This window comes from Metarhizium acridum (genome assembly GCF_019434415.1).
Source record: "Metarhizium acridum strain ARSEF 324 chromosome Unknown scaffold_579, whole genome shotgun sequence".
NCBI lineage: Eukaryota > Fungi > Ascomycota > Sordariomycetes > Hypocreales > Clavicipitaceae > Metarhizium > Metarhizium acridum.
In genome coordinates, this window is record NW_027094047.1 from 589772 (window position 1) to 611905 (window position 22134).

At 40.9% G+C, this 22134-nt stretch overlaps 6 protein-coding genes across 6 annotated transcripts; 3 read left to right on the plus strand and 3 right to left on the minus strand.

Annotated features, from left to right (window-relative positions):
- Positions 1–9889: 9889 nt before the first annotated feature.
- Positions 9890–10120, minus strand: J3458_021455 (uncharacterized protein; the record flags this gene model as incomplete). The annotated part of the gene is made up of 1 exon (XM_066122630.1): positions 9890–10120. One exon carries the CDS (start codon positions 10118–10120, stop codon positions 9890–9892), a length of 231 nt encoding a protein of 76 aa, XP_065972388.1.
- Positions 10121–11088: 968 nt separating this feature from the next.
- Positions 11089–12279, minus strand: J3458_021456 (uncharacterized protein). Its single transcript, XM_007815872.2, has 4 exons — positions 12045–12279; positions 11890–11995; positions 11392–11829; positions 11089–11327 (listed from the first exon to the last, which is right to left on the minus strand). The coding sequence occupies exons 1-4, from the start codon at positions 12132–12134 to the stop codon at positions 11299–11301; spliced, it is 663 nt and encodes a 220-aa protein (XP_007814063.2). The 5' UTR covers positions 12135–12279; the 3' UTR covers positions 11089–11298.
- A 2976-nt stretch (positions 12280–15255) lies between these two features.
- On the plus strand, positions 15256–15627 carry J3458_021457 (uncharacterized protein; the record flags this gene model as incomplete). Its single annotated transcript, XM_007815871.2, has 2 exons — positions 15256–15404; positions 15468–15627. 2 exons carry the CDS (start codon positions 15256–15258, stop codon positions 15625–15627), a joined length of 309 nt encoding a protein of 102 aa, XP_007814062.2.
- A 153-nt stretch (positions 15628–15780) lies between these two features.
- J3458_021458 (uncharacterized protein) lies at positions 15781–16494 on the plus strand (the record flags this gene model as incomplete). The annotated part of the gene is made up of 2 exons (XM_066122631.1): positions 15781–15878; positions 15936–16494. 2 exons carry the CDS (start codon positions 15781–15783, stop codon positions 16492–16494), a joined length of 657 nt encoding a protein of 218 aa, XP_065972389.1.
- Positions 16495–17432: 938 nt separating this feature from the next.
- Positions 17433–18860, minus strand: J3458_021459 (uncharacterized protein). The gene is made up of 2 exons (XM_066122632.1): positions 18030–18860; positions 17433–17941 (listed from the first exon to the last, which is right to left on the minus strand). The coding sequence occupies exons 1-2, from the start codon at positions 18711–18713 to the stop codon at positions 17621–17623; spliced, it is 1005 nt and encodes a 334-aa protein (XP_065972390.1). The 5' UTR covers positions 18714–18860; the 3' UTR covers positions 17433–17620.
- Positions 18861–19243: 383 nt separating this feature from the next.
- On the plus strand, positions 19244–20845 carry J3458_021460 (uncharacterized protein). Its single transcript, XM_007815869.2, has 2 exons — positions 19244–19642; positions 19702–20845. The coding sequence occupies exons 1-2, from the start codon at positions 19316–19318 to the stop codon at positions 20641–20643; spliced, it is 1269 nt and encodes a 422-aa protein (XP_007814060.2). The 5' UTR covers positions 19244–19315; the 3' UTR covers positions 20644–20845.
- The last annotated feature ends 1289 nt before the right edge of the window (positions 20846–22134 follow it).

Sequence of the window (22134 nt, forward strand, 5' to 3'; positions counted from 1 at the left end):
GTAAGGGAAAATAATTATAAGGTAATTAAGAAACCCTATTTACTTATAACGTAATTAATAACGTTATATAAAATAAGAGCTTTAAGGCTATATCCCCTATATCTCGTATAATTAGAGAATAAAATAAGCTTTAATTATTATAATATAGTTACCCTTACTTTAGCTACCTAACTTCTAGTCCCTCTTATAATCTTACAATTAATAACTATTTTTAACTTTATTAAAAGCTTTTTAGTAGTTATAGTAATATATAGGCATTTATTATAGCTCTTAAAGCTAAAGATATATCTTATAAGCTTAAAATATATAAGAGCTAGCTTTAAGTTATAGTTTAAACCTTTAATAAACATATTAAGAAATAAAAATATTTTCCTAATATTTTAAGGATAAATATTACCTATAGAACTAACTATTATAGTCTTTATCTTACGTAAATAATAGCTATTATTAATTAAAATACTGCTATAAATATTATATTTACCCTTCTATTATTAGAGATTAAAGAAAGCTATTATTAAATGCTTATATTATTTAATAAGATTTAAGAGAGTAAAATAATATTTATACCCCTTTAATTATTATTATAAATATAAAGCTTATAATAAAAAATACTATAAAAGCTATTTTTTTAGCCTATTAATAATAGCTTTATTATTTTCATTTATTTACTATTATTTAAGCTTAAATTAAATGGGATTAATAGAGTAATAAGCTATAAATTATAAATAATAAGAAATATAGCGCCTTTAAAAATAATCTTATAAGCTTATTTAAGGTATTTAAGTAGCTTATAATTATTAACGTATATAGTAACTTTAAGAGTATTTAAGAAAGAATAAATAATATATATTACGAGTATTAAAGCGCTATTATTTATTAATATTATTATATATTCTAATAATACTTTAATTAAATAAGGTAATAGGCTCTTTACTTTCTCTTAAATTATTAGTATTTTAATTAATTAACTAATAACCTAATAGAATTATTATATTAGAATATTAAAAGCTACTTAATTAAAAGTATAAGTAACCTTTATACGTTACTTTAAGATCTTTAATAAATAATAATAGCTTTCTATTAAAGTTATTTTAAGAAAATAGCTTAATTAAAGGTTAAGTAATAAATTAAATATATTAAAAGAGAGTGCTTTAATAGGCTTCTCTATTAAATATTCTTTTAAGTTATTAATTTAACTAATTATTAATTTTTAAAATAATAATTAAGTGCTTAATAAAACTATTATTTATTCTTATTAATAGCTTTAAAAGCTTTTAATAAGTTATAAATTAAATTTAAAAGAAAATAATATAAAAATTATATTTAATATTAACTTTTAAGATATTAATAACTTAACCCTTTAAATTCTAAACTTTATTAAGGTTAGCCGCGTATATAAAGCTAAAAATAATAAAATTAACTCTTAATAATATAATTTAATAATAATTTAATTATTATAAGTAACTTAAATATCTTAATTAATTTAATTACCTTTATAAGTATAATTATAACGCTTAAATTAATAAGGCTTATAATAGCTTAATTTTAGTATTTAAAGAACTATTATATAAGCTAAAATTAAAGGGTAATTATAGCTAAGAATATAAGGTAATAATAAAGATAACTTATAGTTATTAATTTATTTTAAAAATATTATAATTAATAAAGTAATAAGATTAATAAACGTATAAGGTATTAAAAATAATTTATTATAAGCGTTAATTATAAAAAAGAAAATTATTATTATAATAACCTTTTAAATAGCTTAAATTAATAGTTAATTTAATAAATATATATATATTTTAAATAGAATATTAAAAATCACGTTTTTAAATAAATTAAGCTCTTTTAATACTATTATTACTTAATATTATTAAAATTTAAACCTATTATTAAGCGCGTTTTTTAAAGATAACACGTTATTATTTTTTATATGTAGAATACACTAAGAGGTGTGGGATATAGGGATTCCGGGTTAATCGTATGCATACAGCGCTTATACATACAGCGGCGAATAAATGGACTCCTAGACTTTCCAGCACATTTAATCTGGAGTCTTCTAAGACAGCAATTTGTCTATCGTAACATAGCGCGTAACCCGAAGAAGAAGTATAATGCTATTATCTAAGCGTGGGTAGGCGAACCCAATTATTTTATTAAGGTCGCCTTAAGAGAAGACAAAAAAGATAAATAAAGCGTAAGAGAGCTTAAGAACCAAGCATTAAATTACGTAAAAATTCTTATTAAAGACGGTTAGCTAGAGAAGATATATGTCTATACTATAATGGGAAAGCTATTCTAAACTTGGGAATTTAACGGCGAGAATAAAGTCCTTACGCCCTTATTTAAAGGAAAGAGTTATAACTTAACGGAATATATTAAAATCTTAACACTAAAAGCTTCGATTAAATAGACAAATTATATCGCTAAAGTTAAGGGCGCTTCACTCTTATTAAAGGCGCTAACATTAAAAAGCTAAATACTTAATATAGGAAGTTTATCGTGGGAAACTCATGCTATAGCTAGCTACCCTAAGCTTATAATAGCCAGAGCCTTAAACGCTTCTTCCACTTACTCCATCCTATTATCGTCTATTAAGTTTACGAAGCTAAATCTTACTATAAATAAGCCTAAATAACATAAGTAAAAAGGTTATTATTACTTTAAGCACGACTCCGGTTCCTTTAACTCTATTACCGGGCCTAGCGTAGCATAAACATAATACCTACCCGCCGCTTATTCTTCGGCCATGGAAATTAATCTAGACGAGTATACAGATAGCGTTAACGAAGATAAATATACTTAAGCCTTGGTAATAGCGGGAAACCGGGAGCGAGTTACCTGTAAGATTTCACGTGGCAAGGATAAGGGAAATGTAATTAAAGTTAGGCACGAGAAATGGCAGAGGGTAACTGTTAAGAGGAATAATAGGAAAATTAAGAGTGGATTTGTGGCGGGGACCTCCAAGCATAAATATCTTACATTTAATGATTTAAAAGGGAAGAGTAAACATAGACACTAATAAATTCTTTATTCCCTATTAGCATTTTATCACGTTATAAGAGTTACTATTAGCTGTAGTATATTAAAGCATAGCTAATATCGTTGGATTTTTGTTTAACATTCTGCTTTTCCCGGATAGACTTATATAATTTGTCTTAGTTTAAAAGAATAATTGCTAATCTTCTAATAAACTTTCAAGTAGCTAGCTAGCTTTTCATCTCCTAATAACTATAATTTTATAGTATTCCCTAGTTACCTATAGGTAGTAGCGCTATAGGAAGACTACCTAGTAGAATATAAGGCAGAGAGATTAGATATCACAACTATATATACCATATCATAGTATATTATATTGTTACTCTATCCTAGGCACAGCTAAAATATCGTGTTACTCGATAACTTATATAATAATCTGTCTCATTTTTTTTATATTTGTTTATTAGCTTAATAGTATATACCCCATTTCTGTTTAATTACAGACGGAGGACTGCGAATATGCCGACGGCCGAGGCGCCCTGCGATAAGGAAACGAGATATATTAAATACCACTACAAACCCAGTATAGTAGAAGGATCTTAATTGGATAAACCGATAAACTAGATAGTACGACACTAGGTTTAGGCTTTAGCGCTAAGAGAGGCTATTCTAAGAAATTAATAATGTCTTAGACTAGCTAACACTAAGTTTTCTAGGTGCTATTACCTTCGTAGAAAAGTTAGCACTATCTGCGAGAAAACCACCACTCTAGTTTACTATGCCACTATACTATAAAATAGCTTCCCTTCTCAGCTACTAGTAAGGTTAAACTAATATTAGTAACTCGTAGAAAGCTAAAAGAGGTGGATATAAGTAGCTATAATCCGGTACTATTATCTTTCTTTTATATACTTTATAGGGCTTCTTCTCTTACCTACCCTAAGCTTTCTTTAGTACTATTTAAATAGCGTAAAACCATGCTAGTAATAGTATTTCTAGCTTTATATAGCTTTAATTCGGCTATATTATCTAGTATTACATGTAAATAAAAGAACTTCTTAGAAGAGACGCTAAGAGGGTAGGCTAATACTAGTCTTAGTAGATATAAATATTAAAGTTCATTTAGGTTAGGCGGTATAAGCGCACTTATTAATACCGCTTATACGCCGTTAGTTAGGTTAAGGCTAATCGTGTAAGCCCTATTTTCTAACCTTGTAATCAATTGGTATTTATAGTAATACTCTTAATCTAGTACTAGGTGTTCGCCTATTACACATGCACGACTCTTACTTATTACTAATTAAACTAGGCTTAATTAATATTACCTTTTAATTAACTAAATTAAAATACTTTACTTATAATAAGCGAATAGTTTCGTGGAATAAAATTATAGGAGTATACCTATATTTCCTAAAGCTATTCGTTTAAAGCTAAAGGCATGTAAAGCTATGTGTTTCATGGATTTAAATAGGTGGAGAACGTTAATTATTAATCCCGCTTATACGCGTAAAAAGAAGAAATAGTCTCTACTTTAAAGCACGCTAATAGTCCCATAGTATTTCCATTATTAACTATAATAGTAGTTATTATTATATAATACGCTTCTTCTTTAAGTTTCCAAGACTATTAACGTCTAGGAGACTAAGGCACTAACTAGAAGATCTCTTAGCCAGATCGTTTAAAGGCTCTTAGCTTTAGGCCCTAAGTAAGGCAGCTTATAGTTAGCTTATAAAATACTAACTTAAACTAATAAGGGGTAGGGTAAATACATTAGTATAAGTAGTGAGTTTTCTGGTTTTTATAGTGTATACTAGAGTCTGCTACTATATACTAGCGCTTTAAGTAACGTGAATTTCGTGCTATACACTTATAGTAATTTCCGGTTTATAAAATATTATCTTTTAAATGCTCTACGAGTTACGCGCTATATAAACTACGACGGTTAAAGGCCTAGGCGTTAGTTTATAGACTAGGATGCGAATTCTGCTTAGGGTGTTTACGGGTTTCTTATTCGTTAATGTAGCGATATATATCCTATTATAAACTTTAACTAAATAAGCCTATATCTTAGACGATAGGTCAAGCTATATTATCCGAGGCTTTATTACACGCAGCTTAAGCGTGGACATGACACACCAGGTTTGCACTAAGTAGCTAGCCAGTTCGTAACGCAGGTCTGTTAGTAGCCTAAAAAGCTTAGGGGCATTAAGGCTCTTATATACGTAGCGTTTGTCTGCATTTGCCATGGACGTTAGTGGTAATGGGTCAAAATCACAACGGGTTAAGGCTAAGAGCCTTGCAGAGGGCTTGCCAGCAATGTCATGGCATTCCGAGTGAAATGCATCCGCTAGACCATCAGAATGTGTGCACGACCAGGCCCAGGGAATGTAAATGACGGGCTGCACTTCCTATCGTTCTAGTAAGGCTGCATAGTATGTTAAAAGGGACATCGTCATGAAGTCATGAGGTACGGACTCACTAGCGATAACCCGTTCACTTACGACAAGCTCGAAAGTGCAAAGCCCGCAGTGCGGTCGAATGCAATAATTGGCATAATTTAAATCCGCCATGTTCATATGCATAGAGCAGCTGAATTGATGAGCAGAGTCTGGTCAGATTATTATAAGTAACAAGTTGCTGTGGCCACAGGATCGTGGACAATTGCCGGATTTATTCACTTGGGTGACCTGGACCGTCGACCCCTGAACATGTACGTCCACGTCGACTCGCTACATACATATGCATGTACATACATGTCCATGTTGAAACATTGAAGTGACACGGGCTCAAGTGTAGCTATGCGAGGCCTGGGGGACATCCATCGAATGAAATACGGAGTATTAGTGCCGTGCCGAGACCGACATGGACCAGCATGAAGTCATTAGTAGCTTCGAATGCTGGCCAGTTGATCAGGCAACAGAGACAGAGACATGCATGCATTGACGTGGAAGCTGGGGCAAAGATTAGCAAATTGAAACCAGATTGACTGCTCCACCAGTTGACCTTCTCGCCTAATGCGCCTTTACGGAGTCAATATAATACTGTCTGGTCTGGTCCACTACGTGACGATTAACTTTAATCCACCGACGGAACGAAGCTATTAGAGGCATTAATCCCGTCTTGCGTTTTAGTATATTATATCCGTGGCTAACAGCTGCATCACAGATTCACAAGTTACCATGTACGTTAACACTATGCAGGGTGTTTAGTTTATTACAGCATTAATGCTTCCGCATAACACCTTTAGCTTTAAATAGAGGGCTAATGTGTTAAGAGAGACTGTAAAGGCATGCGAGTCTTTTCATGTTATCGCTTAGTGTGAAAAGGTATTAAACCTATATCATGCTATTAACGTGTCACTAAGATATGGTAGAGTAGTTTTAAAGCGATAAAATAAATATACGGGCGCGCCTATTCATAAACTGTTCTTCTTGTGGCGATTTTAGCACTTTAGCCGTTTTCTCAGCCGCCCGTAGTTCTTACCAGCTCAAGACGTTGCCTAGTTATGGAGTAAAGCAAAGGTTGATCGTCCAGGACCGCGAATGATGTCTCAGTGACGACACAAAGCGCCTGAGATGCGGATATATCAAATGACACAACCTTCCCATGGTCAACAGCTTTGCAAAGGCCCCCTGAATAAAATAGATGTCGTCCAACGGCAAAGGACAAAAAAAAGTCACACTCCGTTATCAACTCAACCAGTGGCCCGTATATTGCGTTGCCATCAATATCGTACCACACTGTCTTGCCGTCGAAGGTTTCTATAAGAGAAACCCATACTTTCCACTCTTTGGTTTCTGATATTGAAACTCTTTAGCGCTTAGGGGAACATACGCCCATTTAAGGACATCCCATATTCTTAATGCCCTCCCATTAAGAGTTATTAGGTGGTCACCGGCGTACGCATAGCTTCTAAGGCCATCGAGGTACAGATTGTGGGTACATGCCCATACCGGCTTTCGGAAAACTTGAATATGGCTTCTGCCAGGCTCGTCAGCCTCGTCGCCGTTATGCTGCTGGATCATGATGGCTTGGTAGTCGCCAATAAATAAATCGCGCCCGTTGATAGATAGAGCGGTTGTTGCAGGTTGAAATTCAGAGAGGCGGCGTAGTTGGTCGCCATCTATTTCACATTCCAAGGTTGCCTGCACGCTGAAAGAATTCTCTCCCCTGAACGCCGGACCTAAAACTCCAAGCATTGTTTAAAGTGAGAAGACGAAGTAAAGAGTTAAATTTTCTATGAACTCAATATTATAACCTGACCAACTAAGAGCAGCAGGGCCTTTTATGGAAGTAAATGCAACTGACCCTATTTCACGGACGTAGCCGCGTGAGAGAGTGTGAGATAGTATGTACCACTCATTGCAACCCAGACACCGGGACACACAAATAATCTTTGGATAGTGTCAAGGCCAACTTGAAGGTATTCTCGTTTATCCCGCGCGAAAATATACCAAACCGCGGCGTTTCCTTCAGGCCTCCAACCAACATATGGATAGTAAAGCAGCTGCATAACCTGCTCCATGTTCTTCTCCTCCCCACTTAAGGCCCTTAGCAGATTTCTGAACGTTTCATTTGCTTTACGGGGTGGCCGCGCTAATAGAGATTATTTGGACAATTCGATATTAAAATTAACATTTATCAGGCTGCTATAGCGGCTATTAACCACTCTAAATACATTTAGACGATGATCCCACTATAGAAATTTAGTCTTATGTTGTTTGGTAAAGCATTTAGTCTGCTAGAGGTCTTACTTCAATGGGCTTTATATCTGGTCGTTTTTCCATATTTGTCGTTTAAGAAGCAGTTTATCGAGAGCGCATGTGGCAGTTATGTGGCAATATACAAGGTGTAATACAGCATGCTAACTTGCTTCTAAAGCAAGGTATTTATAAATTTACAACATCTATATTAAGTTTCGGCCTCACATAAGATTTTACCATATAATAATTTTTAGTACTAGTTGTCATTTGATTCTGAGCTGGCAACTGCCCTCACTCATCCTAGTCCCTGTCACATCCAAATTTAGTAATTATATCTCAATGCTTGTTCTAGTGACCCATGAATGGAAATGCACCGGCGACTTTTGCTACGGTCTATCTCAGTCTCCACTCCTTTGTACAGTAAAACCGGCTGATTTTGCCAGGCGCTTTAGCAAGTTCTTCATTTTTTTTACGCTTAGAAAATCCCTCCTATTTACCGGTGTATATGTATTCACTAGGTAAATTACTAATGGCTTGATTTCGGTAATAATTCCTTTAATTTGCCGATAAACATTAAACCAGCCAGTTTTTTAGGACACTTTTATCGCTGCCGAAACGGCCTCGTAATCCAGCTCGTCGCCTAGTTTAACCAAGCTACGTGCTGCTTAGCTTAGAGGTAATTTTAAGCCTAAACTCGTTTAAAACTTATCTAGAATCTCCGTATAGGTAAGATATGCGTGGAAATCGCACTTTAATATTGCGTTATACACGTAATTAACGTCTTTCTCGTATTCGTATAAATCTATAAAATAAATATAGTAGTAATCAGAGCATTAACTGTAGTGTAGTTTTGTAGTTTTATAGTTTTTATAGTTTCAAATATAAAAAATTATATTAAATCTAATAAAATACTTATAAGATTATAAGTTTTACGGATAAATAGTATAAATCTTCTACTATAAGCTAACATAAAAAAGTGGGTCCTTGCAAGCTCTTATAAGCCTAGAACTATAAAAACTATAAAATGTAGTTTTTATAGTGTAATATAGTATAGTATATTTTTAGAAAATTACATAATCTAGTTTTTAAGCTTATAATAAGCTAGAAGGACCCACTTTTTTATGTGAGCTAATTGGTTATAATATTAGTTAATTTATGTATTTATTATTATAATTCAAGTATTTTATTAGATTTATTATTAATTATTTAAGCTTTTTTGAAAATTGAAAATGTAGTTTTCTTGTTAATGCTCTGGTAGTAATAGAGGCTAACGTAGTGTATTATTATATATATTATTTGGTAGCCTTATATTGCGAATAGGAAAGGAGATAAAGTAGTGTAAAGGTCGCTAATAAAATGCAATAAGAATCAGATTATAAGGAATTATATAATATTAAAGATCTAAAGGAGAGATAGGTAGAAAATGCATAGCGGCGACACGTATTAGTTTAAAATGTAATAGAATTAGACATTCTGTTACATTTTACACGCCCCTCTAGGACCGCTAACTTTAAGGACAAAGAAATGACAATGCTAAAGGGGGGAGTGCGGAAATGCAAGAATCTATCTATCCTGTCTATCCGGCAACTCACTTCAATTCGTACTTGATAGACGTTGTGTGGAGGAATTCAGCTGCACATCGCAGCTCGATTTAGCTAGCAACGTGGCCTCTAGTCACGTGCCACACAATTATATAACTAGCTTTTTAGAGCCTTCCTAGAAAAATAGAACAACAACCTTCTTGGCCCTTGTACCGGTTGTGTTCACTGATATTTTTGACTGATATTTTACGATATATTTACCGTCTTTTATAATCCTTTATCTTGTGTGTGGTTTTTCCCTGCACAAATTATCTCATCGTAATAAGACAAATACCAATATATTAAAGGCATTATTAATTGGGCAGTGGGCATAAGCTTACAAGCCTAACTGTTATAAAAACGTCTGGTGTCAATACATTCAACTGCCTAGCTATAGTAGGACTCTACTAGTAGCACTAAACGGCTCTAGCCTACATATTCAATGTTTGGTGATAGTTAGGCACGCTACTAAGATTACCAGCAACCGGACTACACCTGTGAGCACCTCGTGTATTAGGGCAATAAGGCAGGCGAAGTTACCACTAAGTTAGGAGCACATAGCTACCAGTAGCGGTACATGTAATTGACCCAACTTGGGCCAGTTGACCAGTAGCCTCAGTGGCTCAGCTACTGGTATGGCACCGCTACCAGCAGGCTAGCGGCGCCGGTTGCCATCGATGTCTCGATACGTTCGATTCCCAAGTCCATGAGAATTTTGCGAGCTAGCTCGCGGGTAGTCGGCGTAGGATATTTGCCGCCCCAGCCGTTGAAGTTATAGTCAAGACCGGCGAGTGTACCGTTTCCAGGACCCTCCTTAATAACAATTACCGGCGCAATATCTCTCATCCAGATATCCATGCTGTCTAGCGGGTGCCGGCTAAGCAATGACACGGAGTGTATGCGTAGAGAATTTGGTGTTTAGGGACTAACCAGGTGTTACGTCATTTTCGGTGTGTTACCAATAGAATATCAGTTTATAGCTTTTGCCTAACGGTGGTGTGAATTCTGACGCGGCAAATCAGCTTCCCAAGACTCGACTTGATAATGCTGTCCTGCATAACTCCATCCATCTCCAGGCATGATGCTTGTACTGCGCAATTGGTTGTACAGCACACTTGTGTCCAGCTCCCCTCTGACAGCCCTGTCTCGGAGCAATCTGAGACAGGACGGTATAATTTCGTAGAACCAACCACTAAAGTTGGATGATCTGGCCATCTTGACAGGTAGCCGGCAGAGGTGGAAATATGTTTCGTAACTTATACGGATGGTCTACGAATCATCAGTCGCCATGTGCTCAGGTCGCTAGCTGGTCCCCTGGCCAGAGTGGCAATGCCGCTATTTATTGTATTGGACACGGCACGACGATCAAATGCTCTATGTAGAAGCAGATACTTGAAATCTGCAGGTCGACATTTCGGCAACAAGTGTTGTACTCCCAAATGACGCGAATATCAACAATATGCGCCCAGCAGCTTAATAACTGAGTATTGACTCAGTCACATGATTAGTCTAGCTAAAAAGCCTAAGATGAATCTTATGCCATAGTCAAAAGTTTCTGTGGCTCGCATATTCTACATATGTAGATGCTGCACGAGGAAGCAGGAGGCTGGTTCAACCGTTGACCTGGGGGGGGGTTGGGAGTTTCGTCTTCCTACAGGATCCTGGTTGGCGTTTACATACCGTAGGAAAAGGGCGGTTTGACATTAGTAAACGCCACGATGGCTGAATTGTGAAACTTCCGACCACAGAAACCCGGTATCGGCTGGGGCGGTCTTACTAGATATATTCACGCACCGTCGTTGTTTTGTCGAGGACAAGAAATAGTTCTTTAACTAGTATTATTTTAGTATTACTTTTTAAGTTAACCAATTAAAGACCTGTTTAGTCAACTCCCAAAAAATAACAGTAAAATGTCTTGAGAAACTTAAAAAGTAATATTCATTGAATCGAATGAAAACCATGTGTGTGATATTGAGCATCAATAACTACTCATGCTCCTCTGCGCTTAGTTTTCGATAGCGAATTGCCTTTAGAAGCTATGACTTGGACCATGAGGAATCAGCATCTGCCACCCGCTAGTCAGCAACGATATTATACCGAATTTGCAAGCTTTACAGACGTGAACTTGCCTTTGTGTATTTCAGGGATAGGAATTTCCCGTCTTTTGTCCTTCTTCTCTCTGTAGTTAGTTCCGAGTCTTTTATCTCTCTCTTCCACCTTGGCAAAGTCCAGCTGCCCATCACACGTATAACTAGTCATCAACTTTGGTTCCCCAAGTGGCAACTTGTCCCCTCTATCCGTTTGCCACAGATGATATGTTTTCCCATATAAAGTAATAATCTCCTCCATCTCCTTGTTTTCTGCCGTATCCCACGCCGTCTGTGGCACTAGGCGATTTGGCATGACTAGCATGCCAGACTTGACTTCGTAGACGTGCGAATGCCACAGGCAACGCTCATCGGGTGGTAAGGACGCAAAGAGACGCGGTGTGATCATATACTCTATGCCGATAAGCTTTGCGTTGCTATCGGGGGAGTCGTACAGGAGACACTGCCGAACATCACTGTCTAAAAGTCCAAATCGTCAATAACGAGCTCTCATGGGGTGGTAATATTGTTACAGCCTACTGATCTGGCTGCAGAAGTGATCTGCTTCAACCGATCGACTGGGATCATCTGCGTAGGCGTGGAAGGCATTCAGATGAGCACAGATATTTTTAAGCGGCTTGAAGTCCTTGGGTTAAAGTTAGCCACGTTCGGATAACTGCGGAATGGATACCTACCTGAGTGATTGATGCTGCTCCCAAAAGAACCGTCTCTTTCTTGGACGTGGGATGACCGCAGGCCTCGTTCGTCAATGGCGTTGACTCCATTTTTTGGTGATTTGCTGATAGATGTGCGGCCGGAGCAATTGCGCTTTGCCTGTTGGTCGGAGGCCTCGAGAAAAGGTGACGTCTTTCCTTTTATTCTTATTTGTTTAATTACTCAATTTTTTTCGCCTTGTTTTTTTTAAAAGGGGGAAAACCCGGCAGGCATACCAATTATTTATCCAGCCTACGTATGTACTTGTCGGCTGTGAATTACAATGACGCAGTATTGTCATCATGGACTATGTTGCAAGCGCATGTTTCATGCTGTCTGCCACCTCTTTACCAAACAGCCAAGGTGCTGACGCCATGGTTCAAGGGGACGCAGCCTATGAGCGTCAAGCGGTCAATATGCATGTAGTCTGACGTTAGCTAACGGTAAACCTGCGTTGAATGACATCATTTATAATCAAAATGGCAGGCCGCGACCAGTGGCAGCAAATCCAATGGTGTAAGGCGGGCATTATTCCCATCGCATTGCGGTCCAGATGGGCTGACGGCGCATCATCTATTACAATACACATGAATTTTTCATCTGGTTCACTATATCCCTTCTCCGCCGTAGTATTTATGTGTTGCGCGAAAAATGGCGTTGCAAGAGGTATATGGTGTTATCAATCCCCTAGACGCAAGTGAGATCAGGTCCACCTGCATCACAACTCTGCATTCCCCTAGACCAATTCTACCCTTATTACTCAAACTGGAAATGGACCTAAAGCATTTCATGAACAGCTTTTCTTTTGATTTAAGTACCCCCGCATAGAACACTTCTCAAGTTAATGATTCTGTCGTCCTTGGCGTGTACTATGCAATTATTTACAGAGCTAATTGATACTATACTTGATAATTTTACTTTACATATAACTCCTACTTAACACTTAGAGTTAGGGTAGTAGTATCGTAGGTTTGTCGAGTTACAGCGCGCAATAAATGTACTCATTTAGCCTTCACATCCCTCGCCTTGGCAACTTCACTATGGGAAAGTTGCATACCACACTTAGCCTAGTTGTTTAAAAAGGTTTCTGCTAATGAATATTGCAGTACTTGCTTGGCATCTGGGGACTGTATCGTTGTTACGAGTGATAGTACCAGGTCCGGCCGGATGAAGACAAAACTACTAGAATTTCAAGAGTTGTCAATTTGGGGGAGGTTCCTCAGACACAAGCGACGTCAAGGCGTCAAAAAAAAAGAACAAAGAGGGAATAAAAAGAATGATTCCAGTCGTACGACGATGTTACGGAAAAGCACAAGTACAGGAAAATATGTAGAATGAAAGGCCATGCAGCATTAGCTCACCGTACGGCTCAGCGGTACGTGCCTCCAACTCAGTTGCGTAGGATACAACTGCCAGCGAACGCAAGTGTGCCCGTCTGTGACTTGTAATGATGGATCGGAGGAGTCGGAGAATCCTCATTCGCAATCGACACCACGATACACACTGAGATCTCGTGCCACACGGGTGTTACACAAGGGCTACGGTGTTACACAAGGGCTACGATGACGACACCTTAGAACACGAGGCCGGTCTTCTGCCCCAAGGGTTCTGGAAGAAACCAAGGGCTTTTGATACCGGAGACTCCAAGCCCTCTCCTACGCCCTTTTCGCACCTCGCATCATGTTGATCAGGCCATGTACCGGCGCGGTTACTCATGTGTGTAAGTATTGATGGCTTTGGCCTCCTTTGGCCATGACATAGTAACTAGCACTAAATGCACATGCTCGACTACAGAGAGCTAAAATTATCTATCAGAAAAGATTTGAAGCGCTGAAAGGGGCTTTTGTGTGGTAGACTTGACCCGCAATTCCTATTGCCACAGCCAAGGATTGTCGTGGCTCACCCGTCACGATGAGATCATAGCAAAACTAGCCGGGCCAACAAAAGCTCAGCCCGTCTCCATAACTTCCATGTTGGTGGGAAGGGTATTCTCCAAGTCCACCACGGCATTATCAATCTAGGACAACTCGGCCCAAGAATAACCACTCGTCACCCAGACTACCCATATTGTTTTGGCTACCTGCTCCCATGGAGGAAGATGGTACCGAGTCTCTCACAACGGGTGCTAGAAGCAGCTACGACAAGTCCACAGGGAACACTCCTGGAAGCCAATCGGAGAATCCTAGGCGTAGGCGCGGTCGTGGCATCGTGACACCCAACGCTTGTACAGAATGCCGATTGAAGCGGGCAAAGGTAGGCAAATGAACTTGATCATAAAGGTCCATGCTAGAGTAACTTTTGAAAAAGTACAACCTTGACTAACAACACAACCGCTAGTGTGATGGGCAGAACCCATGCAGTCGCTGCAAGTCTTCTGCCGTTGAGTGTATATACGAGGCTCCATTGCGGCAGTCAAAAGATGAACTTCGAACGGAAATTGAGCAGTTGCGCCAACGTCTGGATACAAGTAGTCGTGTAATCTCAGCGTTGGCCCATCCGGAACTCTCCAACAATATTTTGACGCGTCTATGGGCGGGAGATTCAGTCCAAACCATATACGAGGTAATAAACAACAGCAACGTGGACAACCAGCTGAGCGGCCTCGGGCTCCAAGAGCGCCAGTCTTTTGACTTGCAGAATGAAACACATGATTATAATGCGAGGAATGTTCAAGCACGCAATTGGGAGAGACATGCTGCAGCGATGTCAAGCCCTGCAGGCGTAATTTCAGTGCCGAATGTGATGCGTCAGACTACCGCTCAAGGCGTGCATTCGTCCCGTGAACGCAATTCTGTTTTGTGGCCGTTGGGAGAACCAACGACGGAACTTACTGCGTCATGGATGACGGTTACCAGCGATACAGATCTAATACAGCATTTGCTGGCATTGTACTTTTGTTGGGAATATCCCACATTTGCATCACTGAGCAAGGAGCACTATCTCAGAGATTTCCATGACGGGCGAAAAAGGTATTGCTCTTCATTGCTCACGAATGCCTTGCTTTCTTTAGGCTGCCGCTTTTCTGATCAGCATGCAGTCGGGGGGGATTCTAGCGATTGTGTTACCTCGGGTGAACATTTCTTTAGAGAGTGTCAAAGACTGTACCTTGGCGAGGCAGATCATCATTCAATAACCACGGTCCAGGCATTGGGAATAATGTCCATTCGAGAAGCGAGCTGCGGTCGAATCTCCATGAGCGAGTATTATTCCGGCCAATGTATGCGGTTGGCTATTGAGATGGGCCTTCATCGGGACCATGATCCCGACTCACAGGAGGACGAGGACCAAGAGCATCGTACTGTTAGATTGGCCACTCTTTGGGGTGCTTTCACACTAGATAAGTTGGTCAAACATCAGCTAATCCAGGAGTGACGATACCATGGGATACTAATAACCCTATCTAGTGCTCTGTCCTTTGCTGGCTCGTTGCCAATGACGTCGTATATGCCATCGCTGCCGCCTAAGCCTCCCATCGTAGAAATAATAGAGCAGCACCCTTGGATTCCTTATACAGATAATGGTGGGTTCTTGGTTTCCAACTCGGAGAGCGGAAAGGTAGAATGATAACTTGTGTCGATAGGGGTACCCTTGACTCTGCCGTGCCAGCAGGCATCGAATGAGCGATCAGTCTTCATGTTATTCTGTCAGCTAAGCGAACTCGCTCACGAATGCCTGTATCTTGTACACAGCCCTGCGGGATCTTTAACCGCGGAGAATATGCTACGGCTGTACACAAAATATTTGGTCTGGTACGACAAACTACCAGAGACTTTGCGGCTCGGCCGGAATTTCACTCCATACGTGCTCTTTGTTCAGTATGTCTGCCTGCAAATCCATCCACCCAGGCCTCCATTCTCTACTAACTTTGATAGCATGTACTATCATTTCACTATCATATTACTATTTTGGCCTTTCAAGGGACTAGAAATTCTCGGAACCGCGTTGTTACCGCGAAATATTTGTGCCGAGGCCGCAGACGCAATTGGCTCTCTGGTCAAGTCGTATGCCAGACTATACACACTACAAAGGACGCCCTCTTTTGTGCCATATTTTGTGCTAACGGCCGCTATTGTGCACCTCGCCAGCAATATCAGTATCACCTACGCTAGTCCTATTACTGCCGAGCGGGAGGGCCCCGAGTCTGCAAAACGAACGGGCTTCTCGGCTTTGGGAGATCTGAAAGAAGATGTCACGGCCCTCGAAGAAATGGCGCAATGTCACCCTTTTGCCAGGAAAGCCTTGAGCATACTGTCCTACCTTACTCAAGCGTGGAAAGTCGATATAGAAGTCGAGGTGGGAGACATTTCCCTCCAAGAATGCATTGAAATCTGCCGACCGTACGATCAACGTCTTCAATACGATTCTACCTCTAGAATCGGTGGTGAAGATTTTATTCTGACATCAAAAAACGTCAAGGAACAAATTCAATGATGCAAACGACGACAGACTGTCCCGAACACGGGCTGTTCTCGCCATTTGTACAGTTGAGAGATCGAATGACAGTAACACAAGAAGCCCTCAGGCAGGCTGGTTTCGCACATGTTACATAGCTGTTGCTTTAATATTGGGCATATATAGTCAAGATTCGTTGATGTCAATGTTGCAACTATTTCATTTCTTCATGTTACTGGGGAGTATCCAACGGAGCCCGATGAACGGCAATCGCAATCACAATCACGGAGAGATTGTTGGACGCATATGATCTGGATTTCTGTAGCAAGTGTAGTCTTCTCTCAATGAATTAATGAGTTTCACACGTTTTTTGTTTTTCGACTGTTTAAAATGCCTGCGAGTATGTGACAAGGGCTTGGAACAGTAGTTCTATTCAGACAATAACTTGCTTTGATATCAAAAGTCCTTCCTCGAGGCCCTTTGGGCAGATGACTTTTATTTATACAAGGAAGCGATGAGCTTTTGAGCTTGGGAGCCTAAGGCTTCAGCTAGGTCTCGAGCCCTTGGTCTGGTAACTATCGTCAGGTTCGAGGGCCGGTCCCTGCTGCAATGCTACCCGACTTTCGTGTAGCAGAGCATATGTTACCGTTAAATATCAGAATTCAGATGTACCTACTTACTTCCCATTATTTATCATCTCAAGTCACATTCTCTGACTTGTACATGGTGGTCAACATCGGTGAATGCAACCCATGCTTCCGTCTGTGAAAGTGTTCGTCGTATCAGCTCAGCTCGGTCCAATTACTCAATGACCAGAGGATATGCTCTGATGTAGTATCCTATTTTGACTGCATCCTGACTGAAGATTGTTGACAATGTCTTCCCAGGTCAAGACAAGCTGAGCCAAAGAGGGGGAAAAGTCCGCATGCTTCCACTTTTGAGCCTTATACAAGGGATTGTTCAACGACCAACCTGGATGGGTTCGCTGCGTCTATTTTTCGTTTGTTTGCGTACAATTCTAGTCTCATTTGCAAATTTACTAGTAAAATTTGGCGATGATTATGCGGCCCTCCTACTTGGTCATGTTCGGTCAGGTATTCAAGACTGTTTGACCACTGGTGGCCACAGCTATAAACTATAGAATGTTCCGTGTTTAGTGTCCAACTCAATCTACGCCACTGGATTCCCATGAGACGAGGGCACTCTCGCCTAATTTCTCTCGTACAAGATTTTCACTAGGCTGCCAAAGCTCAGTCCCCAATTTAGCATCAGATGCCTGGGGGCTTTCATCACCAACCTTCCCAGGATCCGAAAAGTAGGCCCCATTTTGGCGCTTTTCTTCGATTTCCGAAGATGATAAGGCCCAAAGCGTGCTGTAGGAACCTTGCTCTGGATCTCGGCTTATAGCCTTCATAGCATATGAAAGTATCTGCCCTGTAACTCCGGGATAGGCATCCTTCCATTGTTCCTGCATGGCGGTGTTGACCTGCCCCTGGAGCGTTAGCTCGCGATTTCAGAATGGTTAGAAAGTATTTGTGTCATAAAAGACAACTTCAGCTCATGAAAGTGCTTACAGCTCCTGGGTGAACGGCCAGCGCGTATATCGAGTCCTTTGCCGGCTTAATGACTCGTTCCAGCAACCCAAATCGGACAAACAGGATAAGCGCCAACTTGCTTCTGCCATATAACTCTACCGGGCTGAGATTGGGGTTGTTTATATCTCTCAGTGAACTAAACTTAATCTCCGTCGGCGCTTGCTGATGCAGTTTGCTAGACACGGCAACTACACGGGATCCTGTAACCCCTGGCATCGAGCTGGTCTTTCGGAGCCTGGGCCAAAGTTGGTTGGTCGCATAGTACTGCCCAAGATAGTTGACGGCAAAAATGCGTTCGATTCCGTCGCTATCTAAGCCGTACTGGTTCGCGTTGATACCTGCGGACAGGACGAGATAGTCTAGGCGTTCAAGAGTCTCGCGGAGCTCCGTAAAGACGGTTCTCACTTGAGAAAGATTCCCCAAGTCGCATTCTTTCCATGAAACATCCGCTTTGGGCATGTCCTTCTTTATTTCCGCGATGGCTTCTTGGCCTTGATCCTCGCTCCGGTTGACCATAATGACTTTGCAGCCTGCATGTGCAAGCGCACGACTGACCTCGTATCCAATTCCCAGAGCTCCTCCAGTGACAACAGCAACGCGACCGTCAAGGTTCTCTGGATGGACCTCTTTTGGTCCGACAACTTGGTGAAGGGCAGACTGCATTATTAAAATTGAAGGTTTTTGAGCAGTTAATACAGTTGATATTCTGCGTCGAACCTCAGTAGGTGATTTTCGGAGAGTTGCAGGTCTGCTAGACTTGTGGCATTAGCCCCCAAATAAAGTACAACTGAAGAAATACCCGGCTTCTCAATCACCCCTGGAGCGAAATCTAACGTTCACCGCATCGTGGTCAGATTGGTTGACCAAAGACTGACGTCACGAGTACCATCACCTCCGACTAGTACACAGGCCATCTCGCCTTCACACCGGATGAGGCAGAAAGCCCCCGAAACTGAATTCGAGGAGACGACTTGGTTCTGTATTTCTTTAAACGTATATAATGTTGGAATGTCCTGAAAATTGCATAGTCTGCTGCTTCTTGCTGCTGCATCGTGGTCTTGCCGAGTGTCTAGTGGTGAGGTCATCATGATGTGCGGCGTTACAAGGACGTGGTAGCTATGGATCATATTGCGTCATAGTTTATATCCTACTGTTTCCGCTGCATTCCTCAGATTATTGAATATACAAGTCGAAACATTTCACATTTACATGAGACTCGCTCTCTCCTCGTGTTCCGGCTGTCTTTGTCAACCATTATTGTAAAGATGACGCCTGACCAAGGCGAAAAGGTCACCATGGCAACTGTGTCACGCTTATTTCAATTAAGCGGAACATGCAACAACTACCCGTGGGGGAAAAGGGGACATGAGTCGCTCGCCGCTAGGCTCTGCGAAAAGACACCCGGAACCGAATTCACTATAGACAACAATCAGTATTACTCTGAAATGTGGTTTGGCGATTATCCGGACTTTCCAGCTAGAGACTTGGAAACTGGCCAAACGCTTGCCGAGCTACTAAAATCTCATAAAGAAACACTGCTTGGCTCATACTCGACGGAGAAGTTTGGAGACCATCTGCCATTTCTTCCAAAGGTATGTTGGAAATATGGCCCCCGTATGAACACTGGTTTTTTCAAAGCTAATCCTGGCAGATCCTCTCGATAGGCAAAGCCCTGCCGTTGCAAATCCACCCAAATAAAGTACTTGCGGCCCAACTACACGAGCAAAACCCCGAGAAGTTTTCCGACTCCAACCACAAGCCAGAGATCGCGGTCGCGCTGTCGCGATTCGAACTCTTTGCTGGCTGGAGGGACGTGAACCAGATCTCTGCCTTGTTCAATATGCCAAGCCTGCGGCGCTTTATCCCTTCGGGAACAGATGCTTGGCATGCTGAAACATTAAGGGATATTGTCCGGTATATATTAAAGGCAGACGAGCAAACTGTTCAAAATATTGAAGAAGATCTGAAGTTGCAGTCCCGAGAAGACATCGTCCAGAAGCTCGGCTACCCAAGCTCCATGTTTGAGTTGATTCAGCGATTACAATCCCAATATTCTGCCACAGATCCTGGCTTATTGGTAGCGATTCTATGCATGAACTATCTTGTTTTGGAGCCCGGCGAAGCGGTCTTTATCCCGGCCGACGGTGTCCATTGTTACCTGTCCGGGGATATTGTAGAGTGCATGGCTCGTTCCAACAACATGCTTAGCGGCGGACTCTGCCCTGTTGCCGACCGCGACAGCATCGATCTCTTCTCCGACACTCTTCGAATTGATTCGAGTACTCGAGTGGATAACCTAAGGTTGCCAGCAAAGCCAAGCGATGACGGTGCCGGTAGGCATACTCTGGTTTATCAGCCGCCTATTGATGAATTTGACTTGCTTAGAATTGACATGCTGGCTGGGGAGGAGGAATTAGTTTGGAAGCACAAGGGACCAACTGTGGCTATCGCGGTTTCTGGTGAAGGCACCATTCTGGGAGATGGAAAAGAGCTTGTTGTGAAGAGCGGCTTCATTTTCTTTATTGCAGCGGAAACAACGACAATGCTGCGCTCAACTGGTGCCCTGCAGATCTATGCTGCCGTCATACGATGAATAATGGCATGGCTATCATCTCGGAGTATAGAAAATTGTCACGGGGAACATCGAGCTACAAGTATTTTCCATATGTTACTATTGACTGCTAAGCGCATTGGATGCTTTGCGGATATATGTCCTGGACACGCAAATTATATCCCTCATTTGGTACAGTTTTAAGTCTAAATGTATAGCACTCGCTATCGGCGACATTGAAGCGGATGAGTGCATTGTCATAGCTTCGGGTAACAAGTGTCAACTGGTGTTTTAGTGAAATGAGAACTCGGGCTTCCAATGCACGTGTGTCGATATCATTCCAATTGACTAGACACTGACATGTGCTATTCCTTTCTTATTATATGCAATTCAATTGGTATAGGCATTGAAATGCTCTTATATAAGTTGAGAAGGAACCCATATTAGCAACGAGTGTGACAAGGGTTTGATATCAAGACCCTAGAGCGTAATAACTTTATTCAGAGATGAATAGGATGTCAAAGGTCCTTGACTCTCAAGAGAAAGTAAGGGACTAGTGACCACTATATATACATGAGAGGAACAGCTGTGCCTAAGGCTCCCAGCGGGTCATGTGTTCAGTCTACGTAACCTCGTAGGTCCTGGATCGGTGATGCCCCTTTATTGGGCGTTGTTGTCGTTGAGCTTTGACCGTGTAACAACGAGTCTGGTCATCAAGTGCTTCAACAGCTCAATCGAGCCCCATTCAAGTCTCAGGTATGAAAACCGAATTCGGAGACGTGTCATAATACCCTGTGAGTAAGGCGAAACAGAATAATGCGTGTAGTTGAATATGGAATGCATCAATCTCTAGTTGAGGTATGGGTAGACAGAAGCCTGCGGCATTCACTTGCTACAATACATTCCTTCAACTAGAATCCCTTGCCACAGTAGTCATCCGGGTTTGTCCATTGAGCCACAGAACAAAAAGATGCAGCAATATCGGCCCTTGGCCAAATACCCCACTAAATCCAGCTTATACGTGTATTCTTTTGGCTTTTGACATGCTTGGCACACATGAGCAAAACGATTCATAACGAAATCGAATTGTGAAAATAGATGGATGAGTTATTTAGTTTTAATTCTGAATAGAATTGGACAATTAGACCTTGTCACACAATGCCTGACGGCTTACTCTGACTAGCTTTGCAAAAACGATCATTTTCACGGAAATCCCGATGACCGACTTGGTCTGTCGATACATTCAATCAGGCCGGGGAGAGATTTCCAAGAGGAGAGAGAGTTTATGGAAAATGTGATAAAGCAGCGAGCCGGGCGCTTGGCCTTTTGGTTGCGGGCTGCCACTAAATGACACAGTCATACGTTGGGGATACACAGCTCGGACACGGAGATACTTGAGGCATTGAAAAATGTATACTGGACATCAGGTCTGTGCTGTGCTCAGCTAAGCAATCATTTCTTTACAGGACACACCCGCAGCCTTGTGTAGATATGGTGATTCAGGTGGTTTCGGCAATTTCACCATGACGTGTG

Bases quoted from the DNA above. Each gene is read 5' to 3' on its own strand.
- J3458_021459 (XM_066122632.1), bottom strand. From the start codon at position 18,713: ATGCAGTCTGCCCTTCACCAAGTTGTCGGACCAAAAGAGGTCCATCCA. The intron at 17,942-18,029 runs GTAAGCACTTTC...CTCCAGGGGCAG, and splicing joins TGGCCGTTCACCCAGGAGCT to GTCAACACCGCCATGCAGGA.
- J3458_021460 (XM_007815869.2), top strand. From the start codon at position 19,316: ATGACGCCTGACCAAGGCGAAAAGGTCACCATGGCAACTGTGTCACGC. The intron at 19,643-19,701 runs GTATGTTGGAAA...TAATCCTGGCAG, and splicing joins ATCTGCCATTTCTTCCAAAG to ATCCTCTCGATAGGCAAAGC.
- J3458_021456 (XM_007815872.2), bottom strand. From the start codon at position 12,134: ATGGAGTCAACGCCATTGACGAACGAGGCCTGCGGTCATCCCACGTCC. The intron at 11,830-11,889 runs GTAGGCTGTAAC...TTGGACTTTTAG, and splicing joins TCACTTCTGCAGCCAGATCA to ACAGTGATGTTCGGCAGTGT. The intron at 11,328-11,391 runs GCAAGTTCACGT...AGCGGGTGGCAG, and splicing joins TATCCCTGAAATACACAAAG to ATGCTGATTCCTCATGGTCC.